The sequence below is a fragment of the Chiloscyllium punctatum genome, chromosome 2, assembly GCF_047496795.1.
Source record: "Chiloscyllium punctatum isolate Juve2018m chromosome 2, sChiPun1.3, whole genome shotgun sequence".
Taxonomy (NCBI): Eukaryota; Metazoa; Chordata; class Chondrichthyes; order Orectolobiformes; family Hemiscylliidae; genus Chiloscyllium; species Chiloscyllium punctatum.
The window spans coordinates 33,887,446-33,910,466 of NC_092740.1; the positions used below are offsets into that span (position 1 = coordinate 33,887,446).

The 23,021-nt window shown below is 41.5% G+C and overlaps 2 protein-coding genes across 2 annotated transcripts in view; one reads left to right on the top strand and one right to left on the bottom strand.

Moving 5' to 3' along the window:
• Window positions 1-19,694, bottom strand: part of cfap97 (cilia and flagella associated protein 97) — a 46,567-nt gene extending 26,873 nt beyond the window's left edge. The window contains exons 1-2 of the mRNA XM_072595293.1: window positions 18,502-19,694; window positions 1,349-1,611 (exon numbers count right to left, since the gene is read on the bottom strand). Coding sequence (XP_072451394.1) covers window positions 1,349-1,611; window positions 18,502-19,537 — 1,299 coding nt within the window. The 5' untranslated portion in view covers window positions 19,538-19,694. The remainder of the gene's footprint in view (window positions 1-1,348; window positions 1,612-18,501) is intronic.
• snx25 (sorting nexin 25) overlaps window positions 1-23,021 on the top strand; it is a 317,654-nt gene that overhangs the window by 7,073 nt on the left and 287,560 nt on the right. The gene's annotated exons all lie outside the window — the stretch shown is intronic.

A 23,021-nucleotide genomic window follows, 5' to 3' on the forward strand; every position in this document is an offset into this window, starting at 1 on the left:
CTACCTTGCAGCACGGGGAGAATGTGCTGAAATTTTATTCAAATTTATGTTCTTGTTATTTTCATGGTCTCCAAAGTTGGAAGACATTCAGCATGAACGAATCAACCATAAATTAAAGACTGCACAAAGATGCTTTCACTCCTTTGGTGTAAAATTCTACCTGTTCATTTTGTGGCATAACTGTTGTACCTGGAGCACTGTCCTTTAATGAAGGCGATTACTATTAAAATGAGTAATGAGTAGATCAAATATTACAAAAGTTTTCATTTACTCTGAAATGATGTAAATTAATGAGAGGATTATATTAACAGCATTGGGGGGGGGGGGTGCTCTATGTTATAGTGGTAGTGCCCCTACCTCCAAGTCAGTTCTAATCCCATTTGCTCCATGGTTGTATAATGACATCTTTGAACAGGCTGATAACAGCACTTACTTGTCAAACGTTAGCACCCTCTGCTGCTAACCAAGAATATAACAGTGTAATATCCTAATAGCATGACTAAAAATATCTCAATGATATATGTGCCTTTGCGCTTTAAACTTTGAACATTCTTATGCAGTCAATTACCATTAAGTCAGAATACATTTTTAGATGTTGCTTTATGTGTATTATTTAATAAATTGTCAGAGAAGAATCCATAAATCAGAAGGATTAGACTGATTATTAAAACAATCAAATAGCTCAGGTTTTTAAGAATGTGATGATGTTCAACTGGGTTATCCACTACCAGTGTAATGATGCTGGTTACAGTGGTGAAGCTTTCAATGTCAAGCCTCATACCTTACCATTTACTGATTACTATTTTAATTTCTGAATTTAACAACCATCAGTGCTACTGCTGAATATAAAGGCATTCACATATGCATTTTTACAGTTAGCTCACACATCTAAATGTAAGTTATTCAAATTGTGAATCATTATACACAGAGACGGGTACATTTGATTTATAATCATGTTGAGTTCTCATTCAAGGAATATGAATTTCATGGGAAAAAAATCATAAAGTTTACACGTTAATAGGTACAAATTAAACTATTTCTGTTCTACAAATCTTATTTCAAATTTTAAAAAGAGCATTCATAGTTTGCCTCTTCCACATTTCCTCTAGTTCCATAACCAGCAGCATCACTCTATTTTACCCAAGCATTCTCTTGGGTATGAACCAGAGTAGACTGTCAAATCACTATTCAACCATGGTAGGTAGAGACTCCACAAATCCTAATCAGCTGCTGCTGACTAACTGAATCACGGCATTAATTTTTTTGAGACCAGATAACTTAGCAGAGAATTTATTGTGCCATTTTAAAATTTTGGGAACTTTTGTTTTTGGGTTGGTAGAACACTCACCAAGTTTTCTCGTTCGATTCTCTCCTGCTCCCGCTGTCTGTTTAAAGTGCTGTGATAAACTCGAATCGATGAAGGCACCATTGCTTTCGCTGCGACAGCTGTTGGTTTTGTGGCTTTTCGTGTCAATTCTTGTAACAATCTGTGATTTTCACGATCAATTTGCCTTGCTTCTTCATTACTAAATGTGTAATTTTTTTTGTACTTCTTTTTTGGAAAATCAGCCACTATCTTTCGCAGCTCGCTCCTTTCCAAGTGCATCATAGCTGAAAGAAATATAGAATGGTTACAGTATAGATGGAGACTGGTCTGTCTGTTAAGCCCACATGAGCTCCCTCCAAGAAATATCCAGCTTAACCTTGACCCCCTTACCAACCTTACTCTGTGATCATGTATTTTCTTCCCCTTCAGTGCTTGCCTGATTCCCTTCTGAAAACCATGACTGACTTTGCCCTCATCAAGTTCTCAGGTAGTGCATTCCATCTCCTAATCAGTTACCGCATAACAAAATGCTTTACACTGTCTTTTGCCGATCTTAAATTTAAGTCCTCTGATGCTTGGCCCTTCGACCAAGGTTTCTCTCTCGCTCTTGTCTCCTCTCAACCTTGTTTTCTCCATGAACAAGGACCCTAACTTTTCCAATCTAGTCATATAATTGAAATCCCTTCTCTACCCCTTGAAAAATACTCAAATTTTTACTGTACTCTGTCACGTTCTCATATTCTTCCTGTTCATATTCTGCCAAGAATTAGACATAACACCAATTGTTTTATACAGATTTACCACAATCTCCTTGTTATTGTACTTACACCACGCATTATAAATCTCAGGACCTATTTGCCTTGTCCTGTCTGATTTGCCTTTCCAAGATGCATCATCTCATATTTATCGAAATTAAACTCTATCTGCCAGTCCTTGGCCCAAAGGCCCATCTGATCCAGATGCTGTTGTACTCTTCACTGTCCACATCTCCAATTTTGGTGTCATTTGCAAACCTACTAACCATATCTCTTATGTTCACATCATTTATATAAATGATGAAAAGCAGTGGACCTGCATCAATCCTCGTGGCACACTGCTCGTCACAGGCCTCCAGTCTGAAAAGCAACCATCCATGACATTCTGTCTTCTACCTTCAAATTGCCAGTTCTGTATCCAAATGGAGAGTTGTCTCTGTATTCCAAGTGATCTAACCTGAGGAACCTTGTCGAACATCTTACTCAAGTCCATGTAGGTCACGCCCAACAATCCTCTTTGTTACTTCAAAAAAAATCTCGATCAAGTTAGTGAGACACAATTTCCCCCGCACAAGGCCATGTTGACTATCCCTAATCAGTCCTTGCTTTTCCAAATACATGTAAATCCTATCCCTCAAGATTCCCTCCATTAACTTGCCCACTAACGATTTAAGGCTCACTGGTCTACAGTTCCCTGGCTTTCTCTTACCACATTTCTTAAGTAGTGGCACCATGTTAGCCAATCTCCAGTCTTCTGACTCTCCTGTGGTTATCAATGGTACAAATCTCTCAGTAAGGGGCCCAGCCATCACTACACTGCTTCTCACAGAGTTCTAGGTTACTGCTGATCAGGTCCCAGTGACTTATCCATCTTTATGCGTTTTAAGACATTCAAAAACTCCTCTTCTATAATATGGACATTTTTCAAGATGTCGCTATTTATTTCTCCACATTCTGTATCTTCCACATTCTTCTCCACAATAAACACTGATGCAAAATAGTCATTTAGTATCTCCCCCATCTCCTGTGGTTCCACAATTCAGTGGCCTTGCTGATTTTTAAGGGGCCCTATTCTTTCCTAGTTACCAATAAGGTGATCATTGCTATCTTATTTCTCAGTTCCACCCTTATTCCCAGGAATATCCTCTCCAAGTACAACTATAACATTATCGGTAATCAAAAACGGCACTCTCCCTCCCCTCTTGCCCTCCTTTTTATCCTTCTTATAGCATCTATAACCAGAAACATGCCTGTTCATTCATGAGCCACATCTCTGCAATTGCTATGGTATCCCAGTCATATGTTCCCAACCATGACCCTTTTTAAATTCCTGCCTAACTTCCTATATTCTCTCCTCAAAATCTCATTGAAACTAACAATAGCTGAAGTAAAGCAATGTGTACAATGACTTTCTGCTGGCTCCTCTCCCCTTTGAGAGCATTCTGCACTCTCTCCGAGATATCTTTAACCCGAGCACCAAGGAGGCAACACACCATTCTGATTTCTCACTGACGACCGTAGAAATGTCTGTCTGTGCCTCTGACAAGACAGTCCCCTATCACAATCGATCGGTTGGAACCCTGCTTACCCCACATTACATTAGCCAGTCTCAGTACCAGAAATCTGGTTGTTCAAGCTACATTCCCAAGGGTCCATCATTCCCAACATTTTCCGAAACACATATTTGTTTGAGATGGGGAAAGCCATAGGAAACTCCTGCATTACCTGCCTTCCTCTCCTACCATCCCTGGAGATAACCCATCTACCTGACTATACCTGTGGTTTTTCTCCCTTCCTACAACTGCCATCCATCATACCCCTAGCTTCTGTTATTCCTCATGCCTCTAACTGCTGTTCCAACCTATGTGATCTGATAGGTTTCGCAACCAAACACTTCCTGCAGTAACATGGAAACTCTCCCTAATCTCCCACATCTGACAGGAAGAGCACATGACTCTACTAAAGGCCATCTTTGCACCTTAACAACCACAGACTCAGGAAATAGCACAACCTTATCGCTCTTAAAAAAAAAACACTGCTCCAGGCTACCGTAGTACTCATGTTTTGTATTTTTAAAGTTCAATCAAGAAACATATCTCAATAAAAACATATAATCGAACAAGAACCCGCTCTACTCACTTTTGTACCTTTACGAAATAAACAGTCGATTTAAACTTTATAAAGCAAATTAGCTGCTCCCCTGTTGTGAGCTCTCCCACACAGGGATCTCCCAAGATCCGCTGTGATTTCACTATTTGTTCATTTTTCTTAGAAGAACTCCAATGACCAGAGATACTTAAAATCAAACAGCAGAGGCAGTCACTGGGTAGATTCACTGCTGGGTCAGACAGCACTTCCCATGCGGTCAGGGAGTGGACTGAGTCATCAGTCTTTCCCCAAGTTGAAGAAGCAACTGCTTACTATTACTCTGTCTTCTACTATTCTGCCAATCTTGTATCCCTGCTGCCAGTCTCTTTATTCCATTGGCTGATGGGTTGGGCCTAAACACATTAGTGCTTAGAAGACTGAGAGGTGATTGTATTGAAACAAAATTCTGAGGGGGTTTAAAAGGGCAGATGCGGGGAGGAAACGTCTCTTTGTGGGGAAAGTTAGAACGAGGGAACACAAATGACAGCCTCCTTATTTTGAAATTGAGAGGAGAACGAATTTCTTCTCAGAGTTGTATGAGCACTTGAAATTCTCTTTCCCAGTGAGCAGTGAAGGCTCATCATTAATCATATTCAAAGCTGAACTGGACAGATTTTGATTGATGAGGGTTATTTGCGGCGGGTGGGAGGAGAGACAGACGGGGAGAGTAAGGCCATACTCAGATGACCCATGATCTTGTTAAATGGATTGGTGAACGACTTCCTCCTGGTCCTATTTATGTTGTAATGTAGCACATTATCGAGTTTCAGGAGTCAATCTACAGCTCAGTAACTGCCATTTACCTAGTAACTTTTTCTGGTCGCTCATCAAAAACTCTAATCAAGTTAGTGAAACAGTGTGCCATTAACAAATCTCTGCTGGCTTTCAGTAATCTACGCTTGACCACAGAGGTCAACCTGAGTTTTAGTTGCTGAGTTTGTCCTGGTATCACCTTTGAATAACGTTAAAATATTTTGCAATTTTCCAGTGCTCTTGCAACACCAACACTGTATCTAAGGTAAATTGAGAAACTTTGGCCAGTGTTATTGCAATTTCCATCCTTGATTCCCTCATCTCAGCATACTCAGATGCAGCCAAGCCAATAATGATAAATTATCTACTTTTAAGTACAGCCAGCTTTTCTAAAACAATCTCCTTCAGAAATTGTAAGTGCATACATTCCTTTATTGGTCAGAGTATGGAGTACAGGAGTTGGGAGGTCATGTTGTGGCTGCACAGGGCATAGGTTGGGCCACTTTAGGAATATTGTGTGCAATTCTGATCAGAAGGTTGTTGTGAAACTTGAAAGGGTTCAGAAAAGATTTGCAAGGATGTTGGAGGATTTGAGCTATAGGGAGAGGTTGACTAGGCTAGGGTTGTTTTCCCTGGAGTGTCGGAGGTTGAGGAGTGACCTTATAGAGGTTTACAAAATCATGAGAGGCATGGATAGGGTAAATACATAATGTCTTTTCCCTGGGGGAGACCAAAACAAGATGGCATAGGTTTAGGGCGAGAAGGGAAAGACATAAAATAGACCTAAAGGGCAACGTTTTCACGCAGAGGGTGATGCGTGGGTGGAATAGGCTGCCAGAGGAAGTGGTGGAGGCTTGTACATTCAAAAGGCCTCTGAGTGAGAATAGGAATAGGAAGGGTTTAGAGGGATATGGGCCAGGTGCTAGCAGGTTGGACTAGATTGAGTTGGGATATCTGGTGGGCATGAACGAGTTGGACCGAAGGGTCTGTTTCCATGCTGTACATCTCTATGACTCTATTATCTCAACTGTCCCCTCCTTCAATATGTCTTTGATTGAACTTTTGTCTTTGATGAAGATAGATGTAAAATACCTGCTTCTCATCTCAGCCAGTCATTCTGCCTACATGTCTGGATTCTATATTTGGATAATAAATCGGTCCCACCCTGCCTTATTGCCCTTTTCGGAGGTAAATGTTAATATAGCACATTTGAATTCCCCTTTATCGCAGTTTCCATCTCTTCTCATACTCTCTAGCTGCCTTTCATTTTCTTTGTTCCACTTCCACTGTGATCATTCTGCTTGATTCGCTTGTAGTATCAACTGGACATTTGTCATAGGCAACCTTTTTCTGCTTCTTTATCCTTGATTTCCTTTGTTCTCCAATGTAGTCTGGGGTAAGCTGCCCTTTGTTTCCTCCTGGAGGAAACATCAAATGCACTTGAACCATCTTCTCTTTAAAGGCAGCCCCATACTTTCATACTGCTTTGCCTGCCATATTGAAGATACAAATTTATTTGGAACAGTTTTTTTTTCTCAACTCACTGAAAACTCACTCTCAACGGTTTGCTCTAGATTGTACTGTTTTTGTCCCCCCCATAGGTAAACTTATTTTACTAGGATCAAGGTTCCTACATTTTCTAATACTGACATTGGACTCACTTAACCTACTTCATTCTCCAGATCAAGCAAGGCTTAGTTCACACGGGGTCAAAAAGAAGATTCAAGAATATTTTCCTAAACATATGTCAGAAACTCTTTCTGTTCTCAACTCTTGATACTATTATGACCCCAGTCTGTATGTGGAGTATTTAAATTCTCCATCATCACTACTCGATGATTCTTGCACTGCAAATAACCCTACCAATTTGCTCATCTTTTCTACAAATTGATATTCTACAGAACACATCCAGCAACATATGTCCATGATTCCAATGACCTCCTCTCTCTCTAGCACTAACATTCTCCTCAAATCAATACTCCCACTCCTCCACTTCTCTTTTGGGAAGCATCATACTGAATAATTAGTAGTCAGTGCTCCCTGTTTTTTTCCAGCAAGGTTAACACTACAACATTTTGTCAGGTGTCTATCTACATTTGTAGTCAAAAAGCATGGCACTGGAAAAGCTCAGAAAGTCAGGTAGCAGCCCAGGAGCAGAAAAGTCAACATTTCGGGCATAAGCCCTTCATCAGGAATGCCCAAAACGTCAACTTTCCTGCTCCTTAGATGCTGCTGACCTGCTGTGCTTTTCAGTGCCACACTGTTTAACTCTGATCGCCAACATCTACAGTCTTCACTTTCTCCCATCTACATTTATAGTTCGCCAACCCTTTTGTTAAACCTTCAGTTTGCGCATAGGCTGTGAACCTAATTTATATTTTATTGTATTTTCACTTAATTTAACCTCCACCTAAAATTCAATATCTATTTCCCTTGTGCTACTTGGCTGTCCCAATTTCTTTGCACGTTTTTACCTTGTTCCCAATGCTAAACCCTGTTTCCCATGTCCCATACCAAATTGATTTAAAGGTTCCTCACTAGCAGAAACAAATCAACCTGCAAAGACAACTTGAAGTGTATCTCCATCCAGCCAATGTACTTCTTACCATCTCAGACTCAGTCCCAAAGTTCCTAGAATCTAATGCATTCCTTCCTGCCCGATCTCACTAGCCTTCAACCTGAAGTATATGGAGCTGTAGGAATCCAAACACTTATACTGATCAGTGAAGGTACAGAGCTTTCTAGACATCTTGCCATTTTCTCAATCTGTATTAATTTGATTGTCACAATGTAACTTATTTACATTTGCTAGAAACTACATACATTCATTAATAGAGACCTATCCACTGCATGACCTATCCATTGCACCTTTTTCAAATTCAGCTAAGACATAGGATGAACAATAGTTCAATAATGCATTCTTCTTGCAATACATCGACCAATGAGAATCAAACTGCCACCAATTCTCATGCATACAAGTTATTGCTGTCTGAAATACGGCATTTTATGTCTGTCCTAGAACATGCAAATGAAACCTGTCAACAGTATGCTGTTTTATTCATCAATAAAACAAGTTCAATTGCGATACTGGTGATGAAGTTATCTTCACCAAAATTTACTGCAATGATGGACAGATAAAAATTTCAAGTGACTCATTTAAAATGTCACAAAGCTGGTCCTTTTTTGCTAAAAGCTTTTCCTTGGCTCAAGGATACTCTGTCCTTGTTTTTTTTCCAGGGGGTAATAAACCAGGTTGGGCTCCAATCAGACTGGTTTGGTACATAGATGAAAAGGATTTTGAGAGGCCTTTTGTTTATATGTAAACAAATGGGACTTCAGGCCAAAGTGGTCATATTTTAGAAGTGACCAGTAGAATGAAAGGGGAGTGGGCAGCTCTGTAGCTGAGCCGTTTAGTTCAGTCCAGAACTGGTTGGGAGTTCAACAGTGAGCTGTGTGGAAACTCATTCTCTCCCCTTATACCCCTCTAACTTCAATCTGTAAACATCTGTTCCATTTATACAGTTTTTCAAGAGGGTTTGCTTATTGGGACTGTTGTGTATATTTGGAACAGCATACTTAAGTCTAGTTTGGATAGACTGAGTTCTGTAGGGGTTCTTTATTCTGTTCTTCGTGTTTCATTGTGTAATTCTGGGAATAAACCTTTTGTCTGTTTTAAACCTGTTAGTCAACCTTGCTAACTTAATCAGGATAATTTTCACTGTACACTTACCAAGACAAGTTGCAAAGTTATGGTCTGGGCTGCCTGCTTAAGAATGCTTTGATGGTCTGGCCTAGTCCCAACACAGATTGGGGGGTCTGCGCGATTTTAAACAGCAAGTTGTAGGTTCTAGTGTCTTTATTTCGGGTGTTGGTTTGGTTAGGTAGAGGAATCTTGGGATAGTAATGGCTCTTTCAGTCACCAGAAGTTTTCTGGATGTGGATGTGGTGACTTTGGAAGTTTTGCAAAAACTGAACATGAGTAAATTGCAAGAATTAGCAGACAAGCTGGAATAGGAGCTGCCTGCTTCAGTGATGAAAGGAGAGATAATTACAGCAGTAGCTCAGCATCTAAACTTGCTGCAGAAACCATCAGAATCTATAGAGATGGCAACAATTCAATTTCAAATGAAGCAGCTTGAGTTAAAGGCGAGAGAAATGAAACAGTTTGAGTTATAATTAAAAACTGGAGAGGGAAAGAGAGAGCAGAGAAAGAAAATCAGAGTGATTTTGAACTTCAAAAACTGACACTCAAAAAGGAAAATCAGCTTATAAAGGCTGAGGGTAGGCGTAGTGAGGAAGAGAGTGAGGATGAGCAAGCCCCTAGTAGTAAGAAGCCTAGTGAGAAACTGTTTATGTTCAAACATTGCCTAAATTTGATAAGGAGGATGTGGAAGCCTTTTTCATCTCATTTGAAAAGATGGCTAAACAAATGCAGTGGCCAGTGGCAATGTGGGTTTTGTTAAACCAAAGGAAACTTGTAGATAGGGCTAGTGAGGTATTTGCATCACTATCAGAGGAGGTATCAGAGAGGAGTAGGTGGTGAAAAAAGCCATTTTAAGTACATATGAGCTTGTATCAGATGCCTACAGACAACATTTCAGGAATCTGAGGAGGGACTCCGGTCAAATCTACATTGAGTTTGAAAGGATCAGAGTAATTTTGATAGATGGATCAAAGCTTTAAAAATCAAGCAAACCTATGCTTCTCTTAGAGAGGTAATTATTTTGGAGGAATTCAAAAACTCACTACCTGAAGTAGTGCAAACTCAAGTGGAAGAGCAGACAATCAAATAGCAAGGTTAGCAGCTAAAGCGGCTGATGATAATGAACTGGTCCATAAAATTCGGTTTGACTTCCAGAATCAGTTTCAGTCCATGAGGGATAGAAAGTGAGGCAAAGAGAAATCCTCACGTGGAAAGGGAAAGGTCGATCTCACAAAGATCATAAGGAGAACTTACCACAGGGTAAAAGATAAACCCTTGAGGGGGACAAAAGTTAGAAAGCTCCGGTGTTTTCATTGTAATAAAGCGGGCCACACGAAATCCCAGTGTTGGTGGGCTAGGAGAAAGCCAGACAAGCCTGGACGTTTTGATGGACTAGTAACAAAAGGCACAAGGGAAGTTAGACAACTGCCTCAGAGTGTACAAGATGTTCAGAGGTTGATTAAGGAGGAAGTGACAGATCTGCTTAAAATATATACAAGCAAGGGGTAAGTTTATACACATAGGCCAGGAGCAGCAGGTAAAGAGGTTACAAAATTAAGGATACAGGATCCTCTCAGTTGGTAATGCTGAAGGATGAAGAGATATGTACTCCTGAGGGACTACTGGCAGAAAAGGTACTGGTAACAGGAATTCATGGTGAGATAAAATGTGCTTAATTATGTAAAGTGAGGCTAGAGAGTCCAGAGAAGAGTGGAGAGTTTGTGATAGGAGTACTGGACAAACTCTCAGATCCAGGAATACAATTTCTCCTTGCAAATGATATGGCTGCCTACTCTAGTTGTAAAGCCAGTGGGGATGCAGTCAACTGAAGACATGAAGAATGTTTTTCCAGGAAATTTCCCCGATTGTGTGATCACAAGATCACAGAGGAACAAGTTGAAGCAAGAGAGATCAAAAGGCACAGGAAAGGAAGCTGACATATCAGATCGAAGAAAGTTTCTGATAAAGGTAAGTGGAAAGAAAAGGAGCAAATAGGTAAACATGCAAAAAGATGAGAACTTAAAACAGTTAGATCAAAGGGCCTTTACAGAGGAGTGTGAATGCATTCCTGTGTGTTATTACTTAACAAATGATGTGTTAATGAGGAAATGAAGACCATCACACATTCAAGCAGATGAGAAATGGGCAGAGATTAATCGAATTGCTTCGCCAGTAGGGTAGAGAAAGGAGGTGCAGGGAGTGGCATATGAGCGACCACTCGGAGGTCATTTGGGGGGAGGAAAACACAGGCTAAAATACAACAACGTTTTTACTGGCCTGGACTATACAAACACGTAGTTAAATTTTGCCAGATGTGTCATACATGTCAGCTAAATCAGAAAACCACCAGCAGTAATAAAACCGGCACCTTTAATACCCATTCCAGCGTTTGGAGGACCTCTGAATTTAGGTTTGCTTGCTGAGCTGGAAGGTTCATTTTCAGACGTTTCGCCATCGTACTAAGTAACATCTTCAGTGAGCCTCTGAACGAAGCATTGCTGATGATTCCTGCTTTCTATTTGTGTGTTTGGGTTTCTTTGGGTTGGTGATGTCATTTCCAGTTCTTTTTCTCAGGGTGTGGTAAATCGGGTCCAAGTCAATGTGTTTGTTGATAGAGTCCCGGTTGAAATGCCATGCTTCTAGGAATTTTCATGAGTGTCTCTGTTTGGCTTGTCTTAGGATGGATGAGTTTCCCAGTTGAAGTGGTGTCCTTCCTCATCTGTATGTAAGGATATTAGTGAGAGAGTGTCACGTTATTTTGTTGTTAGTTGATGTTCATGAATCCTGGTGGCTGGTTTTCTGCGTGCTTGTCCAATGTAGTATTTGTTACAGTCCTTGCACGGTATTTTGTAAATGACATTAGTTTTGCTTGTTGTCTGTATAGAGTCTTCCAAGTTCATTAGCTGCTGTTTTAGTGTGTTGCTATGTTTGTGGGCTACCATGATGCCAATGGGTCTGAGTAGTCTGGCAGTCATTTCTGAGATGTCTTTGATGTAGGGATGAGTGGCTAGGGTTTCTGGATGCATTTTGTCTGCTTGTTTGGGTTTGTTCCTGAGAAATCTGTGGACTGTGTATATTGGGTACCTGTTCTTTTTGAATACACTGTATAGGTGATTTTCCTCTGCTCTGCATAGTTCCTCTGTGCTGCAGTGTGTGGTGGCTCATTGGTGTAATATTCTGATGCAGTTTCATTTGTGGATGTTGGGGTCATTGTTTCTGTAGTTCAATATTTGGTCCGTATGTGTTGTTTTCCTGTACACGCTGGTTTGAAGTTCCCCATTGGCTGTTCTATCTACTGTGACATCTAGGAATGGCAGTTGGTTGTTGCTTTCCTCCTCTTTAGTGAATTTTACGCCAATTAGGGTATTACTGATGGGCTTGAAGGTTTCCTCTAATTTGTTTCGTTTCATGATGACAAAGGCGTCATCCACGTAGCAGATTGGTTTGGATGGTTGGCAGAGCTGTTTGTTTGATTCTCAGCATTCCTTTCTCTGCTAAGAATGCTGATATCGGAGATCCCATGGGTTTTCCATTGGTTTGTCTGTAGGTTTTTTGTTGAAGGTGAAGTGAGTGGTAAGGCATAGGTCCACTAGCTTGGTGATACTGACCTTGCTGATGAAGTTGGTGGTTTTTGGTGTATGTGTCTTTGGGTCTTCTAATAGTGTAGTCAGTGTTTCCTTGGCCAGGGTGATGTTGATTGATGTGAACAGGGCTGTTATGTCAAAGGAGACCATTATATCATCCTCTTCTATTTTCGTGTCTTTGATGGTCTTCAGGAATTCTTGGGTGGAGTGGATGGAGTGGTGTGAGTTTTCTATGAAGTGTTTCAGTCTTTGGTGTAGCTCCTTGGTTAATCTGCAAGTTGGTGCTCCAGGTAGCGAGAATATGGGTTTGAGGGAGGCTCCTTGTCTGTGAATTTTGGGCAATCAGCAGAAGCGTGGCGTGTTTGATTCGTTTGATTTCATTTTTGGAAGTTGATCTTATTTATTTCTCCAGATTTCTCAAATTTTTTTGAGTAGGGCTGTGATTCGGTTCTCTATTGTGGAGTCGGGTCTATCGCCACTTGTTGGTAAGTATTTGTATCTGTGATTAGTGCGTTCGCTCTTTCAATGTAGTCTCTTTGGTTTAAAATGACTGTCAAAAGTCCTTTGACTGCAGGGAGGATAACAATTTTTAAAATCTTTTTTAGTCTTTCTAGTGTTTTCCTTTCTCGTGTATTGAGTGTGCTTCCTTTATTTTTTCTGCTTAATGTTGGTGCGACAATCTGTCTGATTGTTTGCTGGGTTTCTTCTGTGATTGCGTTGTCTTTCAGTGTTTTTTCTAATGCTGCAAAATCTTTCTTGTCCACAACCTGGAAGTTGTAATTTAATCCTCTTACTAAGACGGCTTTTTCAGTGTCTGTTAAAAGTCGGTTAGATAAGTTTTTTATCTATGCTTCTGTGTTGTCAGTGTTGGTACTTTGGGTAAGTTTGTTTAGTTTCTTTTTTGCAGGTCTAGGGTTTTTCATTTTGTGTGTTCCTCGCTGTCTAATATCTATGGCTTATTGTACTGTGTCTGTCCATTCATCGTCTGTTGCATGAGTGAGTAAAGATTTTTGGTGCAACACTTCTCAGCAACAAACCCAAACAAGCAGACAAAACACATCCAGAAACCCTAGCCACTCTCTGCTACATCAAAGACATCTTGAAAATGACTGCCAGAACACTGGCATCATGGTATCCCACAAACACACCAACACACTAAAACAGCAGCTAATGAACTTGGAAGACCCTATACAGGCAACAAGCAAAACTAATGTCATTTACAAAATACCGTGCAAGGACTGTAACAAACACTACATTGGACAAACAGGCAGAAAACTCAGTAAGCAAACCTACATCCAGAACCACAACCTGAGCTACAAATCTTCTCAAAAACTCGCTAATTTGAGGATCCTTTCACAAGAGTCTTGATTGATTGCATAAGACCATAAGACATAGGAGAGGAAGTAAGGCCATTCGGCCCATCAAGTCCACTCCACCATTCAATCATGGCTGATGGGCATTTCAACTCCACTTACCCGCATTCTCCCCGTAGCCCTTAATTCCTCGAGACAATAAGAATCTATCAATCTCTGCCTTGAAGACATTTAGCGTCCCGGCCTCCACTGTACTCCGCGGCAATGAATTCCACAGGCCCACCACTCTCTGGCTGAAGAAATGTCTCAGCATTTCTGTTCTGAATTGACCCCCTCTAATTTTAAGGCTGTGTCCACGGGCCCTAGTCTCCTCACCTAACGGAAACAATTTCCTAGCGTCCACCCTTTCCAAGCCATGTATTATCTTGTACTTCTCTATTAAGTCTCCCCTTAATCTTCTAAACTCCAATGAATACAATCCCAGGATCCTCAGCCGTTCCTCATATGTTAGACCAACCATTCCAGGGATCATCTGTGTGAATCTCCGCTGGACACATTCCAGTGCCATTATGTCCTTCCTGAGGTGTGGGGACCAAAACTGGACACAGTACTCCAAATGGGGCCTAACCAGAGCTTTATAAAGTCTCAGTAGCACAACGGTGCTTTTATATTCCAACCCTCTTGAGATAAGTGACAACATTGCATTCGCTTTCTTAATCACGGACTCAACCTGCATGTTGACCTTTAGAGAATCCTCGACTAGCACTCCCAGATCCCTTTGTACTTTGGCTTTACGAATTTTCTCACCGTTTAGAAAGTAGTCTGTGCTTTTATTCTTTTTGCCAAAGTGCAAGACCTCGCATTTGTTCACGTTGAATTCCATCAGCCATTTCCTGGACCACTCTCCCAAACTGTCTAGATCCTTCTGTAGCCTCCCCACTTCCTCAGTATTAGCTGCCTGTCCACCTAACTTCGTATCATCTGCAAACTTCGCTAGAATGCCCCCAGTCCCTTCATCCAGATCATTAATATATAATGCGAACAGCTGTGACCCCAACACTGAACCCTGCGGGACACCGCTCGTCACTGGCTGGCCTTCTGAAAAATAACCTTTTATCCCAACTCTCTGCCTTCTGTCAGACAGCCAATCCTCAATCCATCCCAGTAGCTCACCTCAAACACCATGGGCCCTCACCTTGCTCAGCAGCCTCCCGTGTGGCACCTTATCAAAGGCCTTTTGGAAGTCTAGATAGACCACATCCACTGGGTTTCCCTGGTCTAACCTACTTGTCACCTCTTCAAAGAATTCCAACAGGTTTGTCAGGCATGACCTCCCCTTACTAAATCCATGTTGACTTGTTCTAATCAGACTCTGTTCTTCTAAGAATTTAGAAACCTCATCCTTAACGATGGATTCTAGAATTTTACCAACAACCGAGGTTAGGCTAATTGGCCTATAGTTTTCCATCTTTTGTCTTGATCCTTTCTTGAACAAGGGGGTTACAACAGTGATCTTCCAATCATCCAGGACTTTCCCTGACTCCAGTGACTCTTGAAAGATCTCAACCAATGCCTCCGCTATTTCCTCAGCCACCTCTCTCAGAACTCTAGGATGTATCCCATCGGTGCCAGGAGATTTATCAATTTTAAGACATTTTAGCTTTTCTAGTACTACCTCTCTTGTAATGGCAACCATGCTCAACTCAGCCCCCTGAATCCCTTTAATTGTTGGGATATTACTCATGTCTTCCACTGTGAAAACTGATGCAAAGTACTTGTTAAGTTCTCTTGCTATTTCCTTATCTCCCATCACTAGGCTTCCAGCATCAGTTTGAAGTGGCCCAATGTCTACTTTTGCCTGTCGTTTGTTTCTTATGTATTGAAAGAAACTTTTACTATCATTTCTAATATTACTGGCTAGCCTACCTTCATATTTGATCCTCTCCTTTCTTATTACACTCTTTGTTATCCTCTGTTTTGAGTGGTCTGGCAGTGTCCATAACAAAAACCACCCAATCAATAAGGACAATTGTATTTTGAACCAACAATTTTACTGTATATCATTTTGACAAGGTATCACAGCTCATCTGCATTGATGATGACAATGATGGGAATAATTTAAGACAGTACATTAACATCACAAACAACATATTATCTGGCATCCTGTCCCTTATAAGGCATTGGTAGTAATAAGGGCAAAACAGCAAGTAACAGCACTCCCTCCATTTGTAACTGGGTAATTTCTTGGGAAAATTTTCTTCAAAAGGTTGGGAATCTTTGAAATCTTTTAGCCTAGGAGGTTGCAGTTGCAGCATCATTGAACACATAGATAGACTTTTTTGTCTCTCAGTGAATCAAGAAATATAAGTAGTAAGCAAAAAAAAGGATTTTAATCCCAGCATCACCATAAGCAATGACTGTTCAGGCCATTGAACTATCATTTTCTGTTTCTATTTCATGTGTTCTTAATGTTCTATCAGGCCAAATATGCACAGACAACACAGAAACATAGAAAATGGGAAAAGGTCATTTCACCTGTCGAACCTACTCCGCATTCAATATGATCTTGGCTAGTTCTCCACCACAATGCCATAAACCCCTTTCTATACTCCTCGACAGCTTTAGCTTCAAGAAATCAATTTCTTTCTTCAACACATTCAGTGACCCAGCATCTTCAACCTTATGTGGAGAGAACTCCATAAGTACATCAACCTTAGTGAAGAAATCTCTCATCTCAAACATAAATGCCCTACAGTATATCCTGTTATCCCACAGTTCTAGATGCCACCCCACCCACCCAGAAAATTAAAGCGTCATCATCACTACATCCATACCATCCAGCCCTGTCAGAAGTTCATTCTTCTAAACTCCGGTGAATAAAGGCAAAGTAGACCCAATTTGTCCTCATCTGACAATTCGGAGAACCCAGAAACCAACTTGGTGAATCTTTACTCTTTCAATGATCAAGTATAAATTTTTTCAGGTAAGGACACCAAAACTGCACACTGTACTCCAGGTGTGGTCACATCAAAGTCTTGTATAGCTGTAGTAAGATCTCCTCGCTCCTGTCCCTATATTTGCTGCATGTACATGCTTGTTTTCAGTGATCAGTGTACAAAGGACATGTACAAAAAAAAAACTCAATCTATGGTAGTTTTAGTAATACTATTTTTCTAGCAAAACGAAATCACAATTATCTATGTAGAATTGCGTCTGCCACATATCTGCTCCCTCACTCAACTTGTTTAAACTGCCTTGAAGCTCATTGCATTCTCATCACTTTCAATCCTACCTAGCTTTGCATTGACAGTTAACTTGGATATATTACACAAATTAAACAAAGAACCGCATACACTGGAGATCTGAAATAAACAAAAACAAATTACTGGAGAATCTCAGTTAGAGTTCAATTACCCTTCTTTGGAAGGTTCCGAAAGGTCACTGGACTTGAAACATTTTCTCTCCACAGACGCTGCCACATATGCTGAGTTTCTCCAGAAATTTCTGATTTATTGTGTTTTGGAAACATAACTTTGATACCCTCATCCAAACTGTGATGTCATCTGGTTTAACACCCAGTTTTATATTACAAAAATCATTACATTTTAGCAAGTGATGAAGTACAGTTGATTGGAACATTGGGTTTCTCTGCAATACAGTTTGAGGACCTGGAAAGTGTAAGGTTCTGGTCACAGGGTAATACAGCATGGAAAAAGATTCCAGTCCAACCGACCATGTTCCCAAATTAAACTCGGTCCACCTGCTTGTGTTTACCCATATCCCTCCAAACCTTTCCTAATCATTAACTTATCCAAATGTTTTTTAAACATTGTAACTGAACCTGCATCCACCACTTTCTCATTCCACAGTTTGTAAAAAGGTAGGCCCTTGTATCTTTTTTAACTCTTTCTTGTTTCATCGTTAAAAAAAAGCCCCATAGTTTTGAACTCCCTCATCCTAGGGAAAAGACCCTGGTTATTCATTTAGAACGACATTTGCAAAGTAAAACTAATTGTCCATCACTGCATAATTTCATTTGTCTAATATGGCCTTACATGGCTCAATGCCAAACTTTGCTTTGCAATATCCCTGAGAAGAATTTTAGGATGTTTGATTAAAGATGCTAAACACAACGTGTTATTGTCATAGTATCAGATTAACTGAGTGATTAATATGGTAGCATGCTATATAACATGGGGAAATGTGACATTATTCACTTTGGGTAGGAAGAACAGTAAAACAGAATATACTTTATAATAGTCATAAACTATTTAGTATTGCTGTTTGAATAAATTTGGACATATTTGCATAAGAAAGAAAAACTTGTCTTTACTGTAAAGAGTTGGGGGTATACAAGTAAGGAAGTCATGCCACAATTGTATGAGCAAGACCATACCAGCTGCACTTCGTACCCAAAGAAGTATATACTTGCTTTAACAGATAGGCCAACAAAAGTTCACTAGAATTATTCTGATACAGCAACCATCTCCTTTTCATCCTAGAAAGAGGAGTGTAGAATATGTCTATTTTGTCTGGAATTAAAGAGGCAATCTTCTTGAAGTGTAAAATGACATAACTGAGGAAATGCTGAGGTCATTTCCTTTGGTTGGCTGTCTACAATTAGTGGACAAAGTATCAGTGTAAGGTAGACAATGCAGGACTGAAATGAGAGATTTTCCTTCACTTAAAGGATGGTGAATTTTTGGAATTTTTTATCCCAAAGAACTGTTCATTGTTAGGTATAGTCAAGGCTGAGATAGATCTTTGGACTCAAGAAATACAGGGATTTGACAGGAATTGAGGTCAAATATCAGTCATGATATTATAGCCTAAACCAGGTCATTAGAGAACAGAAGCCAGCTATCTACATGAACTGAATAAGAATGAGCCTTCATCTTACAGAAAAAAAAAATTTCACCTTTCAGTAACTGGTTTAGGTCAGCAGCATCATTGAGGATCTTCTGGCCATGTCTTTGATCAAACTTCTTGAGCTCCAAAGAATCTGACTTTGAAGATAGATTGTTATTCTTGACCTCTTTCTGTTGCCTCGGTCTTCGGAACTTTTGACCCCCTTGCCCCTTGTCCCTATCAATGCTTAATGTGTCCAGACTGCTGTAGATCTCCTGGCTAATGTTTTCCTGTTTCATACTGCTCTTTTTTCTACGGGATTTTGCTTTTGAATGCTTACTTCGGCGAACAGTATGAACAGGACTGCTATCCGGGCTAGAGGGAGTAGTCACATCAGTTACCGTACCCTCGGCGTCTTCATCCTGGCTCTTGCCCTGATAGGAATCATTAAGATGCCCTTTTCTTGTTTTTGAGGAAAGTTTAGATTTACGTAGGGACGCAGAAAGACATACAGACTGTTCTTCCGACGAATACGAGGAAGAGCAAGCCGACTTGGAGTCGCCCTCATCTGGATCCGAATCGGCAGCTTCACTTGTCCTGACCTGTGAACTCTGATTCCCAGGCAGGCTCCTGTGCGAACCGGGTCGAGCTTCAGGGTCCTCTTTTCCTTCATCCCCGACTTTTCTCTCGTCCGCTGAGCTGTTGGGAGAATCCTCCGTTTTCGGTACGGTCTCGCTGGTGCCCTTCCCACTGGCCGAAGACGAGGAGAGGGGTGAAGAGGTATCTGGGGAGGAGGTGGGCGAGGGGGAGGCGGATGTGGAGGCTGGGGCGGACGAAGCGGAGCTCCCCCTCCTTTGCTCGGCGGAGACCGCCGTCGCTCCACCTCGGCCGCGCTCGCCCGACCGCCTGCGGCTCCATCCGTCTTCAGCCGCCGCCGCCGCCGCGCCGCCCGGGCAGGGCCCCTTCCCGGAGCTGGGAGGCCGTGTCGAGAGATCGAGGCGGCTGCTGCTGCTCCGCCTGCCCCCCGCCGCCTGGTGTCCCCGCTCGCCGTCACTGTCAAAGAAGGAGTGATCCACCTCCTCGTCCAGGTTCGTGTCGCTGTCCATGGGCGGCCGCTAACTCAGTGCCGCTGCTCGGGCCTCACTGCTGCAAGCCTCCCGTCAAAGGCCTCACAATCTGACGCCGTCATTTACCCTCTGACTCCGTCACTCACCCTCTGACCCCCCCGTCACTCACACTCTAACCCCGGGCCCGGCCCAGACCCGCCAGATCTTCCCCTCCCTCCCTCCCTCCCTGCCTTTTTCAGATTACTGTAATCACGGTCGCTCCATATTCGCCTCGGTTCCTTAGGAACGGCGCTAACAACGCTCACTTCCTTTCCCTCCGTGCGCCGCCCTCAGTCTTCCCCCGACATCCGTGTGCAGTGTGTGTCCCGCGCGGTACAAATCCGGACGTGGAATTACACCAGAACCAAACACTCCAAACCTCAGGTTATCTGTAAAATGACCATTTTTATTTTGGTCACATTTCTTTTCCCTTATTCCTGAAAATTCACGGCAATGCCCGGCTAATTTGCCAGCTCTCGTTCGACCCCGTCTATAAATCGTCTTGAGTTTGTTTAACCGAGGGTGTGGATGTCAGTGTCATTTGCTGACTGACTTCAGTAACTGAGATGCTCAGAGGCCTTAATGTTCAGGGAATTTTCCTACTTACGCGAGAAGTTAATTATTTTTGAACTTGTCTTCACACCTGAAGACCATTTCCTCTAACAAATGCTTAGATTAGATTCCCTACAGCGTGGAAACAGGCTCTTCAGCCCAACAAGTCCACACCCACCCTCCAAAGAGTAACCCACCCAGCCCCATTTCCCTGTGACTAATGCACCTAACACGATGGGCAATTCACCTGGCCTGCACATCTTTGTGACTGTGGGAGGAAACCGGAGCACCTGGAGGAAACCCACACAGACATGGGGAGAACTTGCAAACTCCACACAGACAGTTGCCCAAGGCTGGAATTGAACCTGGGACCATGGCACCGTGCTGCCAGTTCATGGGCATTAGTTTCTCTAGGTTAAGGCAAGTTGTTTTAGGCGTAGAGAGCCTCTTCTCTGGTCTTTCTTGTTTCATTGCCATGACTACTAAGAAAAAGTGCAAAGCCCAGTGGAGAACAATATGATGATACCAGACCGCAGCTCCAAGGAGGCAGTATACATAAAAGCAAAACTACACAATATGACCCTTCAAGGCTGCTTCCACCATTCAATAAGATTCTGGTTGACATTCTGCCTCCATTTGCCCGCTTCCTGTAATAGAGTCGTACAGCATGGAAACAGATCTTTCGGTCCAACTCATTCATGCTGACCAGATACCCTAACCTAAATCCAGAACTTCAGCCTGTTAATCTTCTATAAGTCTCAAAACTCACTAAGCTAGTCCCATTGACAGATCCATGTTCCATCTCTCTCTACCTATACAAAGATTTGCAAACGTCTGGCTTAGAGGACTCCAATGATTCACAACTCTGAGAGAAGAAACGTCTCCTCATGTCACTCCTGAATAATTGACTCCTTATCTTGAAGTTGTATTTCCACGTTCCGGGCTGCCTAGTGGTAGTGTCTGCCGTGTCAACCCCCTCAAAACCACATATGTTTCAATGAGACGATCTCTCAATTTTCTGATCTTCAGAGAGCAAACTTTACTCATTTAAAATTTGAAATATAAAATTTAACTCTCGTATCCCAAGAATTAATTCTAAGAAATATAAAGTACTGCAGATGCTTAAGATCTGGAGTAAAAATAAATATTAGAGAAACTCAGCAGGTGTGATGGCATCTATGTAGGGGAAAACAGTTAAAGTTTCAAACCTGTGGATTTCAAATAAATCATTTGAGAGTTTCTCTCCACAGATGCTGCTCGAGCTGCTGAGTTTCTCTAGACATTTGCTTTTGGTATTTTTAATTCTAGCAGCAACTCCTCCAAGGCAAGTATATATGTATTTTTCAATACTGCATAGATCTTAGTAGTTTTTTAAAAAAATCCTCTCATATGGAAGTCAGAATAGAGAACATATTAGAATTGTTTAACTTTGATATATAACTAGGGCAACATTGTGCATATTGAAGAAATATTCTCTTTGGGATGAATCACTTACACCCTAGTTTTCATCGGAGATGGACGCCAATGTGTAATATTTAAAAATTAACTTTAATACAATTAAACAAATTAAGACCATAAGACATGGAAGCAGAAGCAGGCCATTCAGCCCATTGAGTCTGCTCCACCGATAAATGAGACGATGACTGCTTTAGGAAACCTGAATTTCCCTTTCCTGCCGGTTTTCTTCATTCTTTTACAGATTAAAAAGCTGTCTATCTCAGCCTTGAATATGTTTAATGATCCATCCTCAGCAGCTCTCTGCAGTAGAGAATTCCACAGATTCACTACCCTCTAAGAAGAAATTTGTCCACATATCTGTCTTAAATGGATGACCCTGCCTCTGAAATTATGCCCTCTGGTCCTAGACACTTCTACAAGGGAAACAACCTTTTTGTATCTATTTGGTCAAGTCACCTGTATGTTTCAAAAGGTCTCCTTTCATTCTTCTAAATTCCAATGAGTGCATGCCAAATGTATTCAATCTGTCCTCATAAGAAAAATGGTATCTGGTATCAGTCTTGTGAACATTCTATGGATTGTCCAAAATGCCAGTATATCTTTCCTTAGATAAAGGGTCCTATTAGAAAATAGAATATAGGAGCACGAGTAGGCCCATTCAGTTCTTGGAGCCTGCACCACTGTTCAAGATGATCATGACTGATCACCCAACTTGATAACCTGTTTCCACTTTCCCCCTATATCCTTTCATTCCTTTAGCCCCAAGTGCTTTATCCAACTTCTTGAAATCATATAATGTTTAGCCTTGACTGCTTTCTGTGGAGCAAATACCACAATCTCAGCTGTCTCAGGGTGAAGAAATTTCTCCTCATCTCAGCCCTGAATGGTTTAGCCCATATCCTTAGACTGTGACCCCTTGTTCTGGACTTCCCTGACATCAGGAACATCCTTCATGCATCTAAATGAAAAACAAAAAAACCTGTGGATGTTGGGAATCAGAAACAAAAACAGAAGTTGTTGGAAAAGCTCAGCAGATCTGGCAGCATCTGTGGACAGAAAGCAGAATTAATGTTTCAGGTCCACTGACCCTTCTTCAGAACTTTTTACACATACCCTGTCTAGTCCTGTTAGAATATTATAAATTTCTATGCGATCTCGCCACCTCCCCTGACCCCACCCTCTCCACCGCCATATCATTCTCCAGTGAATATAATTCTAACTGACTTACCTTTCCTCATATGTCAGTCCCGCCCTCCCAGAAATCAGTCTGCACTCACTCTGTAGCAAAAACATCCCTCTCAGATAAGGAGATGAAAGCTACACACAATATTCCAAGAATACAATATTCTCACTTGTATAATTGCAACAAAACATCTTTGCTCCCGAATTTGAATCCTCTCTCTGTGAAGGCCAGCATGCCATTTGGCTTCGTTACTGCCTGCTGCATGTTTACTTGCAGCAGCTGGTGTTCAAG